Here is a 21,621-nt window from a genome sequence, read left to right on the forward strand (position 1 = left end):
TGTGCAGATTCCATCTGCAAAGAAATTCACATTCCAACAGAATCTCCAAGCATTGAGAGGTGCCAAACCCAATTCAAAGGCTACATAGCTTTCTGTTTCCACGACAAGTAGTCTAAAACGCTTCTTCCAAATAAAGATAAACATCTTTGCCATTTCCTTTCTTTTCCAATGCTTTTTCAGAACAGACACACCTTTTTGTACTTTCTCCATTTTGGCTCATCATATGACTGCAATGCTCAATAATCGCTGTTAGTCACTAATGTCTGTCCGTTACAAAAAACTTCGGTGACAAATCTATGGCCCCACAGTCACACAAAAGCTTGCAGACACAAAGGGGCTGAACTGCTGCCAGACACAAAGCTTTCACTAAAAAGTCAAAAGGCCATCTCGGCTTACCAAAAACCAGCAGTACGGTAATTGGGACAACTCCAGACTCCTCTAAACTCACTATGATCATGAACAACAGCAGTGATTAACTTGCACTCACGATCTGTGGTAACTAGTTACATACAGGCCTAAGTGGAGAAAAGCTGTATTTCTGCACTGTTACGGTATCAGTTCTAGCTGCTTTCTATGACCAAATATTACCTTAGTTATGTCTAGAAGTGAGGACTTCAGCAGGACTCATTTTGGAAGAAAATGTTCCCTTTTGGAACAAACATCCTGAAGCAGCACATCATGCTCATAAGCCATGCATGGAGCAGGCTGAGAAGACTGCAGAGTAAATCACAAGAAATAAAACAATATCTAAATAACTTCAAATTATTCTATGAATTACCCACGTGTCTGCCCTACTCAGTAGAGGTTACAGGCATATTAACAACACTAACTCCAACATTATGTCATACACTCCCCTGTATAAAGCATTTCTACACTAACACTGCAATAGTTCCCAAGGACAAAACATGTCCCTGTGTAAACACAGTAAAACTATAATATTCCTAAAGAGGCAGTGCTAAACTTCTGGGTAAATAATTTCACAGAAGAGACATTAACTCAAAACAGAATTTTGTTCAGAGTGATGTCAGAAAGGGATTTCAGCAGTGAGAAGCGAGTGCAACAGTTGTGCATTTAGATTCCTGGCAACATCAAAGTCTGCAAGGGTTCAGTGTATACATGGGGATCTAAAATTTAACCTACCACCAAGTTTAAGAAAGAACATATATTGATGATTTTACCACTGATCTTGTTATTTTCATCCATCAGTGCTAGGTCATACAATAACTCCTCTCAGTTATGGAATGGGTTATTATTTGACTGTGAATAGCACATGAATATGCATCAAATGTTTATAACCATAAATTAACTCTTCCTGCTGCACAATATACCAACCAAGAAAACATAATTCAGACTATGCCATTTCACAGAGATGGTGAAAATCAGGTTGAAATAGTCACTGAATGACAAGTATTTACAGCTCTTCGCAAAGGTAGTTGTTGCTGGATTAACAATGACAGGATTTTTCCTTTACACCTCACACAAGGACTATGTACCAGTGGTGTTTGAGAGCAAAAAAAAACCGTAGAAAAATATATGACAATCATACTGTCCTGCAATCCTACTCTGAAATGAAAGTGGAGAAGACACAGTTGTTTTGAAGAATATGTTCCAGGCTTTTAGTGATGGATTAGGAGGAACTTCAAAGGCTTACAGAGTCCCATATAAAGCATTCAGTGAGCTCCGACAGGACAGGCCTGGTTTTACAGTTTAAAGGTTTTCTCTGAAAGATGAGGTTTATGACTTTTAGTATCCCTTTAAGGCAAACAAGACGCATTAACAGGCTTTGTTTTAATAATTTGCTTTAATAATTTTATACCTTTAAAGTTTAAATGATCTTGTCAAAGGGCAGTTGCAGCGGCAGTTTTCTAGCCATAAAAAGATAAATCAAAAATTAACAAGATGCTGAGCAACCTGAGATCCCCCAGGGAGTAGTTCATTGTTTCTCCCAGAGAGTCCTGAGAAATCTCTTATTTCAGTAAAGAGAAGATACTACTGCACTGCACTGGCAGAGAGAGGTCTGGGAAGTGGTAAAGACAGTGCAGGAGAAGGGAGTTCTCAAGGAGCTGTCACGAAGCTTCTGTTCTTAAAAAACAAACAACTCCCCTCAATTTGATCTGTTCTCCATGTTCTCATATATATTGTGAAATTTCAGCCATAATTTTCCCCACAAAGAGAGGCTGCATTGAAGTAACTTTTCCTGCAGTGTCCCCTCTCCATCCTGACATGTTGGCACTGCTACCAGAAGGTTTTACTAGACACCCAACAAACTGCTAAGACAATGCACAGGACAAGAAGCTTCAGTCATTTCCTTACTTCACTATTTGTGAGATGCATCTTCAGCACTACTCACTAGCTGCTACTTTTTGGTTTTGCTTTTCACAAGTTTTTTTCACTCTTGGGAAACCATGACAGATGATAGATAGCCTCAAGCTGGGCATACACCTGACCTCATGGAAGATGCTCAGAGCTTCACTGATGATAACCTTAGAGGTGCTTTTAACAGTCACTTAAAATTCCAACAGGGAAGTGGCAGCACTGGGGTTACCAGCCCAGAGACTACCCTGTTTTGTCATGCTGAAGGGCAAGTTTGTTAATTACTCTATTTTAAAAAGTTTTAAGTTATTCAAATTGAATATAAGAAGGTAGGCTCTAAAGTCACAGAGGATGTGAGATTTGGCACTTCTACCCAGACTAATGGGAACACTACTAATTATGAGAACGTACTACTATGAAGGATTCTCAGTGGAGAAAGGAGTTTACACTCTGTATGTCCTACCACAGCACTTCTGGTTTCTGCTAAACAAGTTGCAGTGGGCAGAATTCTGGCATATCCTCCTCTTGTCTTAGTAACATACTTTGGGAAAAGCCTCCTTCACGCTTATAAGTATTTATTTTTGCTTCCATAATTATAGCCAAGTCTCAAGGCATTAAGTTCCTTTTGCGCATGGATTTGTTATTGAGCTCCTTGACTTCCACGCCGCTCTAAATCTTGCTCCCTATGACCACCATCTTCTACAAAAAGGCACTGCAGGCTTGTGCTTTCTCCGTGTGCGTTTCACCTGCCCTAACCACTGCAACTGGGAAAAAAAACAAAACTATTCACAAGTGGGAGGTGAGAACAGGCTTCCCAGGAGTAGTAGTAAAAACTGAGCTAGAGCAATCATCAAGCACTACGGCATAATTGATCCAAACCCCAGCCAGGCTGTGCCACTGCTGATCACCCCAGCACACTTCTCACTAGAGAAAGATACTGAGGTTGAGGGTATAACAGGAACCTCCCTCACATCAAGCATCAGAGTAACATAACGACTAAATAAACTCTGAATAAAGGAGTGGACAGAGTTAGCTCTCCATGACAACAGGAAGGCATGTGCTTATATTAGTAAATCCTTGCTGACCTCTACTGATCTTTCCCTATCCTGGTCAGTGTAAAGGATTAGTGAAAGGGTACACACCATGGCCTGTTCCCAGGATCCACACACCACAAAGACTGGAAGAACCTGAAAAGGGGCTTTCATGTTCACCCTCTCTCTTCCCCACCCTTGCTAACTCTAGAAGGATGAAATAGCTTCTATGGAAGATAATGGCAGGGAAAAAAAAAAAATCAATCCTTCTTCAGGGAGTAATTTCAGTATATTCATTCAGGAAGTGTACAAGGCCTTTTTAGGTGGCTTTACACGCCCTAGAGCTTCATAAGGCCCATTTCCTTCTTGACACAGAGAGATTAAACCCTATTTTCCCAGACTGGAGAAAAGCACCTGCCTCTAGTAACACTAGCATCAAAAAACAAGGCCCTGAAATTCTGAGACTACTGACAAGCTCATGATATGCCAGTAATTGGCACTGATTTCTCCACCTAGTCTAAAATAGTCCATAAACTGTAATTCCTTGTCCTGTTTAATACAGAAATGGGTATGTTCTGACAGCTGTTTTACGAGTAGGTTTTCTCAACATCAGAAAGTGTCATGTGGGTATAGGAAACTTTCCAAAATACCAATGCTTGATCACAACTAAGCCCCTGAGCCACAGCAGCTTACCACCTCTGCCGGCCATCATGAGAAGCCCTGCTGCAGTATTTGCTCCCACTTACCAGCTGCTCCCTCTCCTCTCAACTTCCCATTATCTTTTGTTTGAATTTCCTGGTCTTATTCTCAAATTACACCACCACTAGGATCAGGTATACTCAATTCCCCTCAAGACCCTGGTGCCCAGAATCAGTTTCTCCTTTCCACTTTTCCACAGCAAACTACTTCAAAAAAAAAATTATTACTGTCGTGCTAGCAGTACAAAAGGGAGAAATGTCACTTCAGTAGAATCACAGCTGAGATACTATCTGCTGGCTGAACTTAAACATCATTGTCATCTCAGGTTATCAGCTTACCAGATCTGACAATGTCTGCGAAGCAAGAAATTACACTAGGACAAACCAACCCTCAAAATAGATAATAAAAAAGCAATGTTGGCAATCAGGAAGTAGTACTTTTATGACACTACTGAATAAACAGTCCAGCAAGACACTAGGAATTCTAGCAATACCTACAGCACCTTTCAGAGGAGTAATTTTAAAGAGCTGTACTATTCATGGCTGTACCTAAGTCAACTACCAGTTTAGATACTAATTTAGAAACCTCTAAAGAAGTCCCTGCACACAGTTCAGATGGCAGCTTTTCCTATCCAGCACCTCAGAGTGATATTGTGCCTTCATCACTTTCCAGCTTACTTCTGACACTGTTTTTCTTTGTTATCAGAGATCAACAAGTTCCAGACCACAATATTTGCATGCTCTGTGTGTGCATATGTTTGGTGTGAGTGAGCTTTTTCATATCAAAGATATGTACACAGTCCACTAATGTAAAACATTTATAGTGCATTTATAAAGATCTAGACCCCTAGACTTCCATTAAGATAGGCATAAGATGTGGCTCATTTCCCCTTGTGAGACATGCAGAGTATTTACCACCTGAAAGAAACAGAATGCTGATTCCTGGCTCTCTCCCACTCAGCTTGCCCGGTGAATTGCTGAATGATGTGAAACAGAGGGCAGCAATCCACAGGGCTGAATAGCGCCAATATTATGACCAGAGGCATTAATGCCATCAATCTGAAATATTACTTCAGGGAATTAAACTTACTCTTAACACAGAACCAGGAGACAACTTGTTTTCATTATCTATTCACTGTTTTAATGCAGATTTGCAGGTGTAGCTCCTATTATTATGCTTTCTTGAGGAAAGACAAGAGCTATAAATCTGTGTTTTATGATAGTATTGCATATAAAGCCACTGTAACTCTTTGATCTTCTGTGCTTATGACACTCCAGTATTTTCCCTTAATAAACACTCCAAGCTGGCCTTCGTGGTTTACACACTCTCTGATCTCTCAGCCATTTCCACAGATCAAACACTAAGACTGGGGGTTTCCTGTGTATTCAGTTAACCAGATTGAGTCACAAGCTTTAATTTCCAATTCTATTTAAATACACTGACAATCAACAAAACAGCTAAAGAGATTGTATTTCTTTGTTTGCACCTTCTGAAGTGAGAAAGATTTAAACTGTCGGTGTCCGAGCTAATCTCAAAAGCTTGCATTAGAGCAGATAGGAAACTGCCACAAAAAAGGTCTCTCTGCACATGTTCTCTTTCAATAAGTGTCCCAAGCAATCTCCAGGTCAAAGGTATGTGAATAACTGTGATCAATGCTGGCTAGAGCTGTGATAATAAAAATGAGCAGGCACTCACTCTGCCCTCAGAACATCCTTTAAAACACAACAATTTAAGCTGTGAGATATTGTGCCCATTACACAGACAGCAGCAGCAAACTGGAGTCACAGGCAGAGTCTCTACCACTGTTCCCCCTGGAACAGGCAATCTGAATAATCAGAATTTTCTCAAAAGTTCTGAAAAAAACCTCCAAACTTAGCCACCCTGCTTCAATGACATTTAGATTCAGTCAAACAGAAATAATAATTTTAAGAAAAGCAGTTGTATGCTTCACAAGGGCAAGAAAATGCTTTTGCCTTAAAATTCTGCAAGTGCTACATAAATAGCACCATTCACTAGTTAGAACCTGGCAGAACTCCCCTTACAAAATAGGAGCAGGTGGAAAGACTGGAAACTACCTCTCTCCTTGAGCATTGCTGGCTACATCTAGATGTGCCACCCACCTGTGCTCCAAAAGAAAACAAGTCTCAGTACATCACTATTCCAGGAAAGAGCTTTACGCAAGAGTGAAAAGCTATCATTGCAATGGTCAAACAGCACAAATCCTCAGAAACATGCCAGCTCTCTGGCAGCTGCACACTGAGCAACACCCCACATGCAATGGGCCTTCCTTCTGTACAATACAAAGCCACCGTAATTGCTTCACACTCCAAACCAGTAGCTATGGTTACTAGGTACAAAAGACAATCCTGCTGCTTCCCTGCGGCAGAGGAATTTCAGGCACTTGGAGTGGACACACCAAACAAAGAAGCTGGTACAAGGAAGAGGGAACAAAAAATAGGTTTTGGTTTTCACACGATTTTAACTTTCATATTCATAGTCTGAGGTGATCAGCGCAAAGGAAACTTAAGGAGGCTTCAGAGGAAAAGAAAAACAAACAAATAACAACCACGACTGTTGGGGGATTCAAAGGAAAAGCTGAAAACTTTCACCAACTCTCAAGAAGTACATAAGCATCACCCACTACTGTGAGAAAACACCAAACATGGATTCAGCAGATATCTGCAGAGAAAAGGCATTTTGACAGTATGTCAAAGTTCTCCATCTTTTACCTCTACTTCTTCATGCCATTGATCACTCTTGCCCTAGCTCATTAGAAATCAAAAAGGACTCAGACACAGATGCTGGTCTGGCAGTGCTGAAGACAGGATAAGGAGACAGGTTCAATCCCAATCATACTTCCCAGTAAAAGGTTGGGTATGTTCCTTAGATGACCTTATAATCCCTAGATGACTAAAACAGATGTCTAGGCCCAGGAGATCCCCAGGCACCCATTCCAGATGAAACTGAGAAATCTGTTTTTCAGGGAGCATGGGAAATCATATACAAGGGTGATTTTTGGAGCCCAAAGACATGTTCATGTGAATTGAAAGAATCCCAGTATGTGCTCACATAGACTCCTTTTTTACCTTGATGCATTTCTAAAGCATATAGAATGGCAATAAAGTTCTGTGTTTCTTCTGTACAGGCACCATAAAATTCAGAACTTTTCAATGGAGAAAATAGTTACTGTGATAGCTGATTACCTAATTACATGAAAGTGCACAGACTTTTAGCTGTTGTGAATAAATGCAGATATACATGTGCATAGAGAGAAAGTTAAAAGGAGACAAGCAATAAATAGAAGGAGAAACATACCCAGAATGAAATGCCTGTTTACCTTTCAGAGAAGTTTTCAGGCTCCCATTCTAACCATAAACATGACATTTTCTTTAGTTCCCTTTGCAACACAAGGGCAGATCACGGATTTTGTCCAAAGTTACTGCATAAAAGTTGGGTAAGAAGCAGGCACAGAAGACAGAAAACTTACCCCAAAATAAGAGGAAAAGTGGCAGCAGGAGAGCAGCACTGTACGTCCTGGAGGTAGTTTTCTTTAATTCCATGACAAGTCTAAGAATGGCTGTTCTAAAAACCTCTGGGGAGAAACAGTTGGAAACTAGTAAACACCAGCTCTCCCTGCATCACGGACTTCGGAGAATTCTCTCTACTTCAGGCACTCGCTCCATGCTCTGCCGAATTGAGGACTAGCACTAACAGAGTGGACAGAGTCCCTGTCCACTCTCAATGCTTTACTCATGTTCTGGAACAAAGGGAAAACACTGCCTGGATTGTATGGATTGAACTGCTCAGAGCAAAGCCAGATAGATTTACAGGCACAGCAGCCAGAGGGCTTACAGGCTGTCAAAGGCGGTAAGAAACTCAAGAAATGGGAGACTCAGGACAACACCAAAGAGAACTACCATGCTATGTGGGCGTTTCACTTTCTGTTCTTTGAACTCCCTCCATAGAGTGAATCAAAAACCTGGTGTCTCGCTCCATAGCTGTGATAAAGAACTCAGAACAGGCTTGGGAGCAGAGGGAGCCAGAGGTCATTTCTAGGATGCAGGCTTCTGTATCAGCTCATATTTGCAAACAAATTCCAGAGGGAGAGCAATCACAATCTTCTAATAGAGGTTGTTTTCTTCAAAGATAAAATAAGACAAAAAACAAAACCACACTGCTTATCCCAAAGAATAGTTAGTCCACATCAGTCTTTACAGCTGTCTCTCACACATCATGAGAGGCACGAATCCACAAGACAGACAAACCTACAAGACACACAAATCCACTAATTTGTGGGTACATGAACACTCCTCTCAGTCAAGAAATTGTAGAGATTAACAGAAGTACTTGCATGACACAAGCACCAAACCACATCACCACCTTTAGATGCATGTGCATAGTCTCAGAAGTGGAAAAAAGTCGGTGTCCATTATTTAATGAGAGTAACTGGAAAAAGACAGAGACCACATTTAGTTGTGACCTAATAAGTAGTTCCAAATCCACATCACAATTGGATTAAAATTAACTGTAATGAGAATTACGTACACTGCTTCACTCTTCCCCTGACAACTTAAAATAGAAGGCAGGTAAGATGCTGTACAAATTCCTAGTTTAAAAAAGAAGTATGAGAGATAGCAAGAAACTGGTGCAGATAGTCCCAGACTGCAGATGATGAAACAACAGTGATCCTAGAATGAGTAGTTTATATTATCCCAGAATGCCAGCAAAGCAGACAGAGGCTGATGGCCCATGGGATATTTACTGTCTTGTTTTTACCTTCCGTGCAGAAAGCAGAGCAGCCACAGTAAGATTGTTTTCACTGCCAAAACACTACATTTCAGGAACAAATGGTTCATTTCAGTATCCTGCCTTGGAATGTTCCAAAGATGATATATCACGTGTTATCAACCTTATCTGGACCACCCTGCCCCCACTTTCATCTCTGGTGTCTTCAGTCTGTTTTCTCAAGACCAGCCTCAGTATTAGTTTCTTGCCAGATACCACAACCATCTGGAACTCATTTCTCTCTATTTAGATTCTCACTCTGCTGTCAGGGAACATAACCAAACATTGACATATGCAGAACTTTTCTGCTCAAAAATCTATTGCCTCACCTGCATGAATTATCCTCCCAAGAACTCACCTTTTCCAAACCAAAGCAAATATATATGAATGCACTGTGCAGTTAACACTGCAACAACGCACCATTTTTCCTCAATTGAATACAGCCACTTGTCTAAGCTGGCTAGTGCAACACTTCACTCTACTTGGGAAATAAAGATATCCATAGAAATATGTGGCTCTAATGTGTACCTGAAGGACATGTTCAGCTTTCACAAGAATTAGTGTACCAAATCCCCACACAAGAAAGTGGACGTCCTCCCACAGAGGCTTAGGTCTCATGAAGCTCTGCTGCGTGATGTGGCAACCCTGACAGAGACATTAGCTACCAAAGACACATTATGCATGAGCTAAACTGGGAAAAGAGCAACACATTTTTGCAAAGGCTGAACAACTGAAAAGCTCCAGAGAGAAGCATTCTTGATGCCTCTCAGTACATCTGAGACAATGTCTCAAGCAGAAGCTTTTTGTGCTAGTGACCAAGTTTTACTCTGGAGTCTTCATTTGGTCTTTCTGCCAAGTCAATGCTGATGGGTTCCAACAGAACTGCACACATGGCCAGTATGACAGCAACACCACACATGCAGGAGTGCTATGAATGGTACCTTTTTGAAGTTACAATTCTGTGCATTTGTCACACCAGGGTTTGAACCTGAGCAGCCTGGAGAACAGCAGCAGTATATGGTTCTCGGACAAAATCTTCCACAGACAGATGAGATGCTCATGCCTGTACCACTGCCAGGACACACATACTTTGAGTTGTGGGGTTGGAGCAGGTTACAAGGGGTCATCCTCTTGAAAAAAAGGCATTCTTCTGTTCTCTCCGATCACTGTTAACTACTAGCACTCCCAAGTGGTCTGCTGGGACTTAAGACTCATTTAGGGTTGATCAAAACCCAAGCTAATGAAGCCCACATAGGTTAAGACATCTGATTTCCTCATAATAATTAACATACCTTAATGCAGTGTTTACCTGTGAGAATATTAGATTTTTTTTTCAACATCCATGATTTCAGTTTTGTGATATTTTATCAGTATAAATGGCAAAGCACTTCTGCGCTGGACACTTGGGCATACAAAAGCCAGCATGGGTATTAACCAGCTTAGTCCAATTAAAGGACCCTAATGCAGCTCTGGTAAGGTCCTGATTTGTTAGGCTTGACTACATTTCCAAAGAAGGAGCACAATTGGGTGGATTTGTTATCTGAAGCATAAGCTCCAAGTCCTTAGTCATCCTTGCTAAAGCTTTCCCCAGTCTGGCCATGGTTTGTGCTACCTCCGAATCACCACAATCCAACCCCAATATAATCTGCTCTTTAACATAGTATTAAAACTAGAGCCAAAGGACACAGCTGCTTTCGTCTGTGTGACACTCATTACCAGAGACTTAAGGACAGCAGAACAGCGAGGCTTCTATTCTCAGCCAGCAAGCAGGAAACTTCGCAAGCCGGAAACACATGCCATGAAAATGGGGCAGCAGTAGGCAAGCTGGATTAAGAGGAGAGGGAGAGAGGAGGTCTGGGGTACTCAGCAGATCCTCTATGTCTTCTGATTCTGGGTTTGTTGGGTTTTTTAAGGGTTTTTTTGGCATACTTTTTGCAAACAATCCTATACAGTTTTCTACAAACAGTTCAGAATGCACTGTGCAAGAAGGCATCTAAGTGCTTTCTATTCAGAGAACAATATACGCTTGCAGGAGTTTCACAAATCATTCCTTATGCAGGGCTTACAATAATATTAATATTACAGATTGGATACTAAATCTTAGAGGTGTGATATGACAGCCAATATCACAGACAGAAGCTGGTATGAATAAAGTCATTGCTACCTCCTGTCACATGCACATGCTGCAGCTGCCTCTGAGGAGAGAGCCTCACCTTCCCTCCTTACGGTTCTGGAATCTCACCAGTGAATGCAAACTTACCTTTCTGAATTGAAAAATGCAAGCTAACAGCATCAAAATCTTCTTTTTTTCCCCTCAGCTTCATCATCCAGGGGTTATTAGGTACAATTGTAAACAAGAAAGTCCACACTAACAGTGGCTGTGGACTTGCAATTTGGGAAGTTGATCTGGTTAAGAAACAAACTTCCAATTCTACTCAAAAACAGTGTGCAAAAAATATGACAGTTTCAATATGCTTTTCTGCTCTCAATCACTGCTGAAAAGTGACAGGTGTATTTTTTTGAAGCTCAAGTTTTGGAATTTCAAGCCTACAGATTCACAGGACAATTCTGTAAACTGAAAAGTCCAAATACAGTTTGATGATATAATGCTTGAGGGCTCTCTAGAGTCTAATCACTAACTTGAAATTTGCTCTTTCCTGTAATGGTCCAAGTTTTTGCCCTTAATGTGCACTGTCACTACTTTCCATGTGCCCACTAGATGTCCCTTCATCACTGCACAAATTCAAGAAGGCCATCCTGCAAAAACAAGTTGAAAAGAAATTCACTATCACCAGCACTGCCAAACCAGACAACTAGACATGTCCTGAGATGCCGCAGGACTGTGCCAAGCAGCACACTGAACACTGTGACACCTGCAACATCCACCTGTCAGAGAAGCAAAGGAAGTAATCATATGAGTCAAAACTTCAAAACTACTAAAACCTGACAAAATCACACAAAAATTCCAGCTTCTTTCCATTTTTTAAGGCATAAATTTTGTTTCCTACCACTTCTAATCAGAACTGCTGTTAAAGAAACGCTGCCTGATAAGGATGTTGAGCATATGACACTGCTCAGTGCTAGGTGATGGCAATGAAAGGATCACTGCGACAAGAAACAGCAGGAAGGTTACTGTGCAGTAACTTGATACAGCAGCGCAATGGATGGTCAGAGTTCTGACCCAGTCTGACTTTCCTGGAGCAGAACAATCGATTTCAGATAAAATTGTCATGTTGAGGAAAAATAGGGTTGGTAGACCAAGACAAAGGCAGCACGGCCACTTGTTTATGAGAATTTCATATGAAATCTCTGTGGGGGTAAGGCTGAATGCAGCACACAGTCCCATACAGGGCAATTTGATATCGAACTGCTCCCGCATGAGCAGCCCGGCAAGCCTGGCCAGCAGGCGCCATCCTGTGGCAACACCATCCGGTTCTTGTGATGCACCAGCGACAGGGCTCAAAGGTGTGATTTATGTCAGTCACACAGCTACGAACAGCAAACAAAACCTTAGAGGAAATCTGCCAAAACTGAAACACCACCAGGTCGTCTTAAAAAAATATCACTTCTACAGAGAAATAACATATTCAGCAGAACTTGTTCTAATCAGGGTCGCTAGCAATTTCTTGGAGGTCTCTTGTATTTGTCTGCAGACTGGGAGGTCTAGGGTTAGGATCTGAAGGGGTAAAATGGAAATAGATTTGCCTGAAGTCTGAAATCACTGACTGCTTTGTAACACTGGCTGCTTGTGCAGAGATCTTCATTACATGCCTCACTCCTGAAAAAAGCACGCTGAAAGAACCCTAAAAAGGATCTCCAATACATGAGCAGTGCCAATAGCTTCCTCTCCAACAGATAAGCCCATTCACAACAAAAAACAGAACAGGCTGCAGTGAAGACAGTGCCATTCTTCTGTCAAGTTATCTCTAAAGAAAGTTGCAGAAGTTAGGCTCTAACCATGTATGTCCTCTTTGATCTATGTGAGACCCTGCTGGAGTGCTGCAGGTCAGATTTAAGGCCCTTTGATCCTCTTCCACTGCTTACAGCTGCCCCGGCGGAGGTGAAACCTTTCCAAGGGGTCCCTGTTGGCAGATGGGAAGCTGAGAATATCGATCAGCTAATAGAGTAAGAAAAAGGTCTTAGGCAAAAATTTTCTGCTTTAAACTGTTACAGCAGAAAGCAGGATGTGTCCAATACAGTGCCTGGATCTAAGACAGTTCTGAAGTTGTGTTGGCTGTTGAGAGGCATTCTTCCTTCAGTTTTTGTCAAAACGGTCCAATGTGCCTGTAAATAGCCCTTTGCACGACTGTCATTGCTCAGAGCGAGTCTCTCAAGCCACTGGAGGGCACTGCTGGGCAGTTTACTGATTTACCAGCTCAAAAGCAGGTTTGAAAGGCAACTTTCTGAATTAGCATGTGTTTGTTGCAAATGTGTGCTTTGCTGTAACGCTGGAGTCACGTTGGTGCCTAGGGCACTTGGTAGAATTCAGGGGAAAAGTTAAATGCTCAGTCAAAACCAAACGAACTCACAATCAGAGCCAGAGGGAGGGAGCTACAGCAGACCCTGGGCTAAAGGAACCTCATAACACGAAGTTTGCAGTCTGTGAAGGCCATGGAAAATGGAACTTTGGTAAAGCCCCTAGCTGGCCCTGAAAAAAAAAAAGACACATCTACCTGCACCATATAATGTGTGTCTTCTGAAGCAGTGTAGCCTCCACCTGTCGTGGAAATAATGCCTTTGAATACTGCATAAACCAGAAAGCTTTCCCTTTTTTTCCTTCCAGATGTAATCTCTGCGGTTTCTCACATACTTCATTCACACAGTCTGCTCTGTAATGAGGCCTCTGGGAAAAATGGACATTCTAACCATAGTTGGCAGGTGGCTAGAAGCAAAACAGATGCAGACCATGGATGTGCTACATGGTGAGGAATGAGACATATTCTCCAAGAAGCCAAAAATGTGAGCCTTGCACTTGTGCACTGGTACCTTAATGAACATACCATACAAGAATGGAATTACCTCCAAAACTAATCCAGATACCTAAGCAGGCACATTTGTCAATATGAAGGCAAGAGACAACTGTACAGAAACAGCCCTATATTCAGTTTCCTGACTAATCAGCTGGGAATATTGTCCAGCTACTTTCAGTACCTCAGGTTCACACACTCCTATCTTTCCAGGCCACATGCCACACCAGTATTAGCATAACTCTGCCCCAGCGACAGAATAGCAAACAACTTCTGTTTCTAAGAGTTTTTCACAAATTGAAGCTGCCACTTGAGTCAATTTTTTCTTCTTCACAAAAGGACTTGTAATGTCTTGGCCAGTGTCACTTCTACTATATGGCATTAAATGAAAATGTCTTCAATCCAATTTCTACCTCTCTGTAAAGCTTTTGGGAGCATAGGTTCCTTTTGCTTTTTCATTTCCTTTTATTCAGACCAGGCAATAGCCAGAATGCAGCATGGGCAGTGATCACTACACAGCACCCAGAATTGCTGAGATTTCCAAGACTTTACAGGTTCATTTCAAGTAAATAGTTAACTTGCAATACTGTTAACTGTATGGGCTCTTACAACTTGGAGAATCATACAGCTAATGATTACTTGGTTGGTTTTTTTTCTGTTGCTCAGAGTAGTACCCAAAGTGGCCTTCAAGAGTGCCTACTACTTTTGAATATGTCCGCATCCCTTATTATAGCAACCAATCTTCAGAACTCTGTAAATGAGAACACAAAAGCAACCAAAATGCATGGCAGAAAGCCAGGAATGTCAGCACATTGGTTTTCTACTTTGAAAAAGTTTCTCTGCACTCATGAGGTTATGTCCTTCAGACATGATTTTAAAACAATGCATATGCTCCCAGATACTAACTTCAGCACTAATACATATGCTTAAATGCAGTATCTTTGTTTATTTTCCCTCACTAACTTAATGTTATTGTCAATTTCTCTAAAATCCTAAAGCTGACACTTTGTATTCCCACCACCGAATGTCCACTAGAGTTAATACTGAAACCAAAGCCACAGTTCATTTTTTCCCATGACTTCAAAGCTCATAATCCTCCATTAAATTAGCCAGTAAGGAGAATGATTCACTGACTCTGCCCAGCAAAGGACTTGATCTCTTGTCTTTTTCCATTGCTTGACAGAAATGGTACTTCAATTACAAGCACATCCTTGTGGGCTGATAGAATCTTGCTGTTAGGTCAGTACAGGTTCCTACAGCTTAGGAACCAAATAGCTTATTTGGGCAGTAACAGGCAGAAACTGCCATGGCAGCGATGGACACAATGCTTCCAAATTCATTCATCCATCTTCAACTGAAACTGAGCTTCCGGGGTGAAATAAGGTCAATGCAAAGTAAAGAGTGAAATGGAATCTGCCCGACAAGAAGTCAGGTGTCAGGCATCCGCTCTGCAGAGCCTGACCAAGGACAAAACGGTCATTCTCTGTTAGCTGTGGTGGGATGTTGGGAATTTTGAGCAGATGTTAGTAGGATGAATACATACTAGTGCTACAGTCTCAGAATAATAATGTGCTGAATACCAAACGCATATTGATCTCCTGAAGTGCACAGTCAGAACATCTAACAGCTCGAGAGAGAGCAGGCAAACACTCAAAGGGGTGGGGGAAGAAAAAGAGAAGATGCTTTAGACTGGAGAGTTTTATTGGTTAAGGCCTTGAGGCACACAGGGAATGTTAAAACCCTACTGCACAGACTGAGGGATGCCAAAGATGCACACTTTGTGCATAGGAATGAAAGAATGAATTTACAGAACCTGTATGATTGTAACAGATCTAAACCACTTCTTGTAGGGTAGAATATTAGAATAAGGAAGAACCTAAACAGAAAACCAAATCCTTACTGCACTGTCCTGGTGGACCAAACCTATAGGAAAAGGAAAGGTAATACCAGTGACAAAGAGAATGCACATAATGCTCAGAAGAAATTCAAAGGGAAATCCTTTCTATTTTAATGAATTCAGCTGTTATTAGTAATGCAGATCAGGGCTTTATTGTAAAATAAAATCTCATTTCTAACCTGCAGTGTCTTCAAGAGCAAGACATTTGAAAGCTCTTTTTTAAAAAAGGATTGTGTAACTGGAAAATTAAATGAATTCTCTTTGCTTTGATATCTGTTTAATTCAGCACTGTACACACCATCAAAAGCAAGATATTATCCTATGCTCTCTCCCAGAGGTCCAAGTGGTGCAATGGCACATGGTCTCTGCACCATGGTACAGATTCAGTGTTTTCACCATCTCATAAATGATGTAGCTCATTGCAGTAGCATGAGAATCCAGGACAACAGGACTGTAAATTGCTGGCTTGTTCAGAGGCATTTTTTATGAGCTACAGGTCAGCCTAAGCTGCAGTAACAGAGAGATCCTTGTAAAGTTCACTCTCAGCAGTGCCACCTCTATCATAATTCTGTGAACCCTGGTCAATAGTATTATATACCCTCTGAACCACTGAGGACATTAAACAAAACATGTTGAAGAGATGAGAAAGATTCCAGTTGTCCTGAGCTTCCCACTCTCTGACCACAAAACCACACTCTCACATGAAATGGGGAATGAAAACTCAAGGGACATTTTAATCCTACACCCCCGCTCCAATTAATAATTCTACTTTATCAATATTTCATAGACCTGTTATTGTGTCTCCTCTGACCATTACACATTTCATACAGTGCTCTGAATTATGCTGCTCTGTAGCAATATAACATCCCTGCAATTTTTTCAAGGTAATACAGGTAGAAACCATAGCACCTCCTTTTCTAACACAATGCCCATCCTGAAGACCCTGCTTCAGGATCAGTCTATGAGATCAGCAGCTACAGTATATGCAACTGGGTAACTATTTATGCAGAGATGTACTGACTCAGTCCTAAATGACGCCTTCCTTTGTGGCCCATCATACTACATCATATGGAAAAGAAAATATATATTCATATCCTGAAAGCCAACCCAAAACACAGATAACCTTAAGCACAATAGCAACAGTCACAGCGTGCACTGGAACAGAGAACCACAGTTAGCAAGGCACAAAAGCAATAACTACAAGGAAAACTTTTTTTTCCTTGCAAACTGAAATGCTGAAGAAGGGGGTGTAGACTACCCTGTGCTGAACATAACAAAACTGCCCATCCCTCTCCAGACACCCTTTATTCATGTCACACAAACTCACTCAGATGAGTACATCATTAGCTATGCTGTTGTGGTTGCATTTCCAGAGGGTTAAGAGGTTGCTGCTGTTGCCCCATTATTCATCAGCACAGTTTCACAAGAGATGCTCCCCCTCTGCCTTGCACGTGTTACTGCAAATGCAATAACTCCCAAACCAGATGTTGCTAACATGATCAAGAATATTAACTCAGCAATTGCAAGTGCTTAAACTGCTGTGAATTGCTTAGGCAAACGGCAGCTCAAGAACAATTCCGTGCAGCTACATGGAAAGTAAAACATTCCACAATCCACATCACAGTCTTTAAGGGTCCTCTCTGGAAAACATAATCCATAGTCAAAATTCTCTGTCAGCACAGAATTGTTACATTTAGTCTCTGCTGCTGAAGAACTGCGACAAAAGGAAAGGCAGTACAAACACCCAGACACAGAAAGGGCTTTTCCTGTGCACTTTTTGGTCTCTCTCTACCTTCCTTCTGCAAGGGATCTTATTTAAAACACACATGAAAAATGTAAGTAAAACAAACATTTAAGAGTGTGGTAGCCAGAGAGTGCAAATCTGCAATTTCAGCACCTAGAAGGGAGCCTCCAAAGCCCAGCCAGTATTTTTTGTGCTCTAGTTCTGCACAGGCCAATGGATACAGTATTACTGTGGAGACCTTGCTATAAACATATTGGAAAGGGCTTAACGTGGGCTGTCAAAAGCTATGTGTCCCCTTGACAAAACATGCTAGCAAGGTTTAGAGCAGAATCGATTTTGAGGGACACACTGCTTTACCTACAAAAAAGGAGATGTTACAATTTAACATTTTTGCCGGGAGGTCCTATATTAAAAATGCTGTAAATGGTAACTTGTTCGACTGAAGAGGCTCTTTCTGCCATGAGCTCTGACAGGACATTAGTTTTCAATTTTGTTTTTGAAGGTTGTTTCAGATACTGATTTCTATTTCACCCTCAACATAAGTTACGTTTTTGTTCACATTTCCAGCACACAGAGCAGAAACAGCATTTTGCTGAATACCTTCCTGAACCTCTAACCAAATCTTCTTTAACGCAGTGTTCTTGCGACAGTTCTGCCCCTTGCTGCTTCATCCCATAACCCAGCAGCCATAACAAACCAAAGTATTTGGCAATATTGAATTGCTCACAGAAATCCCAGACTTCTTTCTGTTTGTAGGTCTCACTGAGGGCCCTGAGAGGGTTGCAAGACCACAGACAGTTGCTCTAAATAGCTTATAGACAAACTCTCTGCTTGATGGTGATTAAATATATAAAATGTTACATGTCCAGTGTTTGAAACAAGAAGGCCCAGGGCATCTAAGAGATGCTTTCCACACAGAGCACTGGAAGTACTGGAGAAAAGAAATCCAGAACAGAATAGAACAATGGAAAGTTCAAGATGTAAGAATAATGTTTTTCTCTTTCTATTCCATCTGCAAGCCAGTCTTCGTTGCAGAACACAGATGCTACAGACATCCATTTGCTAGAGATACTATTCCTAGAAAGTGTGCCTGTCTGGACAATTCAAGGCAGAAAGGGTTTTGTTACTATGAGATTTGTATGCTTCAGAAGGTAAACAAACTAGTTTTTTCCTTTGAAAAGGCTGTACTTCACAAAGATGTTGCTAACAGAGGAAGTGAGTACCTGTAGAACACACTGCTATTTTCTAGTATCAACTGCAAATTGATTAGACTTTGTTATACTATTATATTCTAATATAATACTAATTCTGACAGTCAGTTAGCACTGACTAGCATTTTGGTCATGGTTCTCATCAGCTCCTGACTGATCAGGATGTAGTCCCCACTGCTTCAATAAACTACAGAAAAAGGGAAAGCAAAAGCACAGACAAGACAAACACCATCCCTGGCTCACCAAGTCATTTAAATATATGAAATTAAGTGTGGTGTTATAGTCCTTTAATTATGTATTGCATCTGAATAATGTATGGTACAGAGGGCATATAGAAATTTTGGCGGAAAGCAGCATAGTGCAATAATATTTCCTCACCCAGGATAAGACATGAACTTGCCCCACAACAGGTCTGCTCCAGGTTAATGTAATCCTACACACATTGTCACTGCAAGAAGCTGTCACATGTGCCAAAGAAATCCCTTGTGGCCCCTCAGAAGAAGACATTTACATTAGTGATGAGCAAAACATAGGCACTTTACTCCTGTAGTCCTGTAAGACCTAAATGATTTAAGGTGAAGTGTTTAAATACAGAATACACACCATGTCTATCATATTAGTCAGTCATTTCTTAATTTGTAACAAATCCCAGAATTGTTCAGATTATTCTGGAACTTCATCTGATCAGCAATTTTACTGCTCTGTTGAAAAGTATGATTATTTATGTTACTTTAAGTCAATATTTACAGCTCTACCATTTTTGTGAGACACAGAAATGAATCAACTCCTGATGTTACATGAAAACAAAAACCAACTTTTGTTTTTTTTAGTACTGTCATGCTATGACTACACACACAGTGGTGACAACACCTACATTACCATTATATCAAATTCTGCCACTGCTACCTATAATGGATGTATAATAAATTAGTATAACAACTCCTGTATCAGATCCTTAATTCCACTCTCTTCTTCCCATCTGTTTTGTTTTCTATTTTATGTTCTTCATTTTAAACACAGTTGTGTATTATACATAAGTAGATAAGGACTTTTCAGAGAAGTGGTAGTAGATAAATGATTAATCCTCTGAGACAGTTTTATGGGTTGGTCTGTTCTTATTCATGTCACCAGTCAGACATCAACATCTTCCACCTTTACCCAGCCACCTCTTACACTGGGTCTGTACTTTGCACTGGGCAAAATACCAAACGGTGCTCCCCAAAGCTGTTTGAAGCAGAAAATGGTAGCTGCCAGCTTCAGATGTAGAGTCAGACACTCATGCTGCTGTTTGTGTTGTGTTGGGAAAACTTCTGAAACTGCAGGTCTCATTTTGCATAAAGAATATTCGTGCTTTTGTCTTTCCCTTAGGCACAATGACTTTCCCCTTGCAACAGTGACAATGCTGCCTGCTCATTAGCAGCCAGAGCTCCTGCGGATGGGGCCCCTGATAGGCAGTGAAATCTAACTGCCACTTGGTGGCAGAGGTTAGATACCATAATTACAGCTCTGGTTCCCAAGAATGCATCGTGAATGCTTATTCTCTGCCCAAGGTGACTCTCAAGATTATTTCTTGCCTTCTTTAATTACTATACATATTTATAGACAAATTAAAGATTCAAACGTAAACATTTATTCAACTAATCACTCTGAGTTCTAGTAAACAGTATCAAATCAATTCATTATCTCAGAGGTTCATGGCAATTTAATGCATCCATCTTTTGTCTTCTCTCTGTGGTACCGTGTCCCACAAAGGAATTAAAACATCAAACACCAGCATCATCTTTGTAACAGAAAGAGCACAAGAAGTTCTGAACCATTAAACAATTTGCTTCAACTCACAATGAACAGAAAATGGATTTACTGCAATAATCAAATTAGGCTTGCTTCTGTCCCCCCTTCCAAAAACATCATATCTAATCTAAGTCTTTAGCTGAATAACTTCATTGCTAGCTTACTGAGATCAACTACAAACACAATGCATGTTACTTACTGCAATTTGGTTCACAACAGCAGTAAACAATATTCTACAGACACTTCTGAATGGCTGCTTCAAAGGAACCTGCTTATCAATCCCTTCTGAGGAAGTTGCATAGTTTATCATTCAAAAAGCTCTGATTCTACAGCTGCAACCTTACATCCCATGAGCAGACAGCCCCATGACTTCAGCAGATTTGTCCAACACAGAAGCAAGCTGCCGCAGAAGAAATATTTTAAGCCAAGGAGACCTATACAAATTTATGTAATGTTCCCCTTTTCTATGCTCTCCACTTTCCATTTCACACTTTTTAAAACCTTCAGGACACTGCAGATCTCATAAACACTCAGAGCAATAGTCATACATTAGATCTATTAACAAATAGATTAATATTAGTAAAGGGAACCAACATTTGCAGGACTCTTACAGAAGGATTGAGCTGAACACCGAGGTAAGTTTATGCCTAACCTCAGATGTATGGACTTTTTCTGCTCCCTCTGAGTTGGGTACAGAATAGGTTGCACACAGTCACAGAACATCACTGCTGAGATGCTCCAAGCCAGAATGCTTCCAACCATGTAACAGTAAAGCAGGATTAGGAAAAAGACTCTTTAAGGACAAGTAACTTTTATCAACTGCTTTTCCTCCTGACAGAAAACTTTGGACAGACTGTACAAATTGAAGTTCAGGACAGAGTTTATGAACCACAGGCATTTAACCTCAGAAATAAATATCACAAACCCTCCAAACAATCATAATTTCACCTAATAAAAACTGAGGGGGGTTGTCCAGAGAAGAAAATCTAGTATAAAAACACTGACATAATTAAATATCATCTTAGTATAAACTATTTCATAAGATTTCAGTTAATTGAAACTCATCTAGCTAATTTCCCAGATTAGCCAAGCTGACTTTGTGTACACCAGCTGCACTTCCTCAAGCAGGAGGGCTCTATCCACAAAGTACACATTCATCCAAGTATCAGGACCTCTGCTGACA

The 21,621-nt window shown here is 40.8% G+C and overlaps 1 protein-coding gene across 9 annotated transcripts in view; it reads right to left on the minus strand.

Annotated features, from left to right (window-relative positions):
* Window positions 1-21,621, minus strand: part of CRB2 (crumbs cell polarity complex component 2) — a 71,011-nt gene that overhangs the window by 37,761 nt on the left and 11,629 nt on the right. For 8 of the 9 annotated variants that reach the window (XM_064171289.1, XM_064171286.1, XM_064171285.1 and 5 more), the window contains exon 4: window positions 7,531-7,635. The exons of the other annotated variant lie outside the window; for it this stretch is intronic. In XM_064171289.1, the coding sequence (XP_064027359.1) occupies window positions 7,531-7,603 (73 nt within the window). In that variant the 5' untranslated portion in view covers window positions 7,604-7,635. The remainder of the gene's footprint in view (window positions 1-7,530; window positions 7,636-21,621) is intronic. 9 annotated transcript variants of the gene reach the window in all.

This window comes from Pogoniulus pusillus, chromosome 35 (assembly GCF_015220805.1).
Source record: "Pogoniulus pusillus isolate bPogPus1 chromosome 35, bPogPus1.pri, whole genome shotgun sequence".
In the NCBI taxonomy this organism is placed as follows: domain Eukaryota; kingdom Metazoa; phylum Chordata; class Aves; order Piciformes; family Lybiidae; genus Pogoniulus; species Pogoniulus pusillus.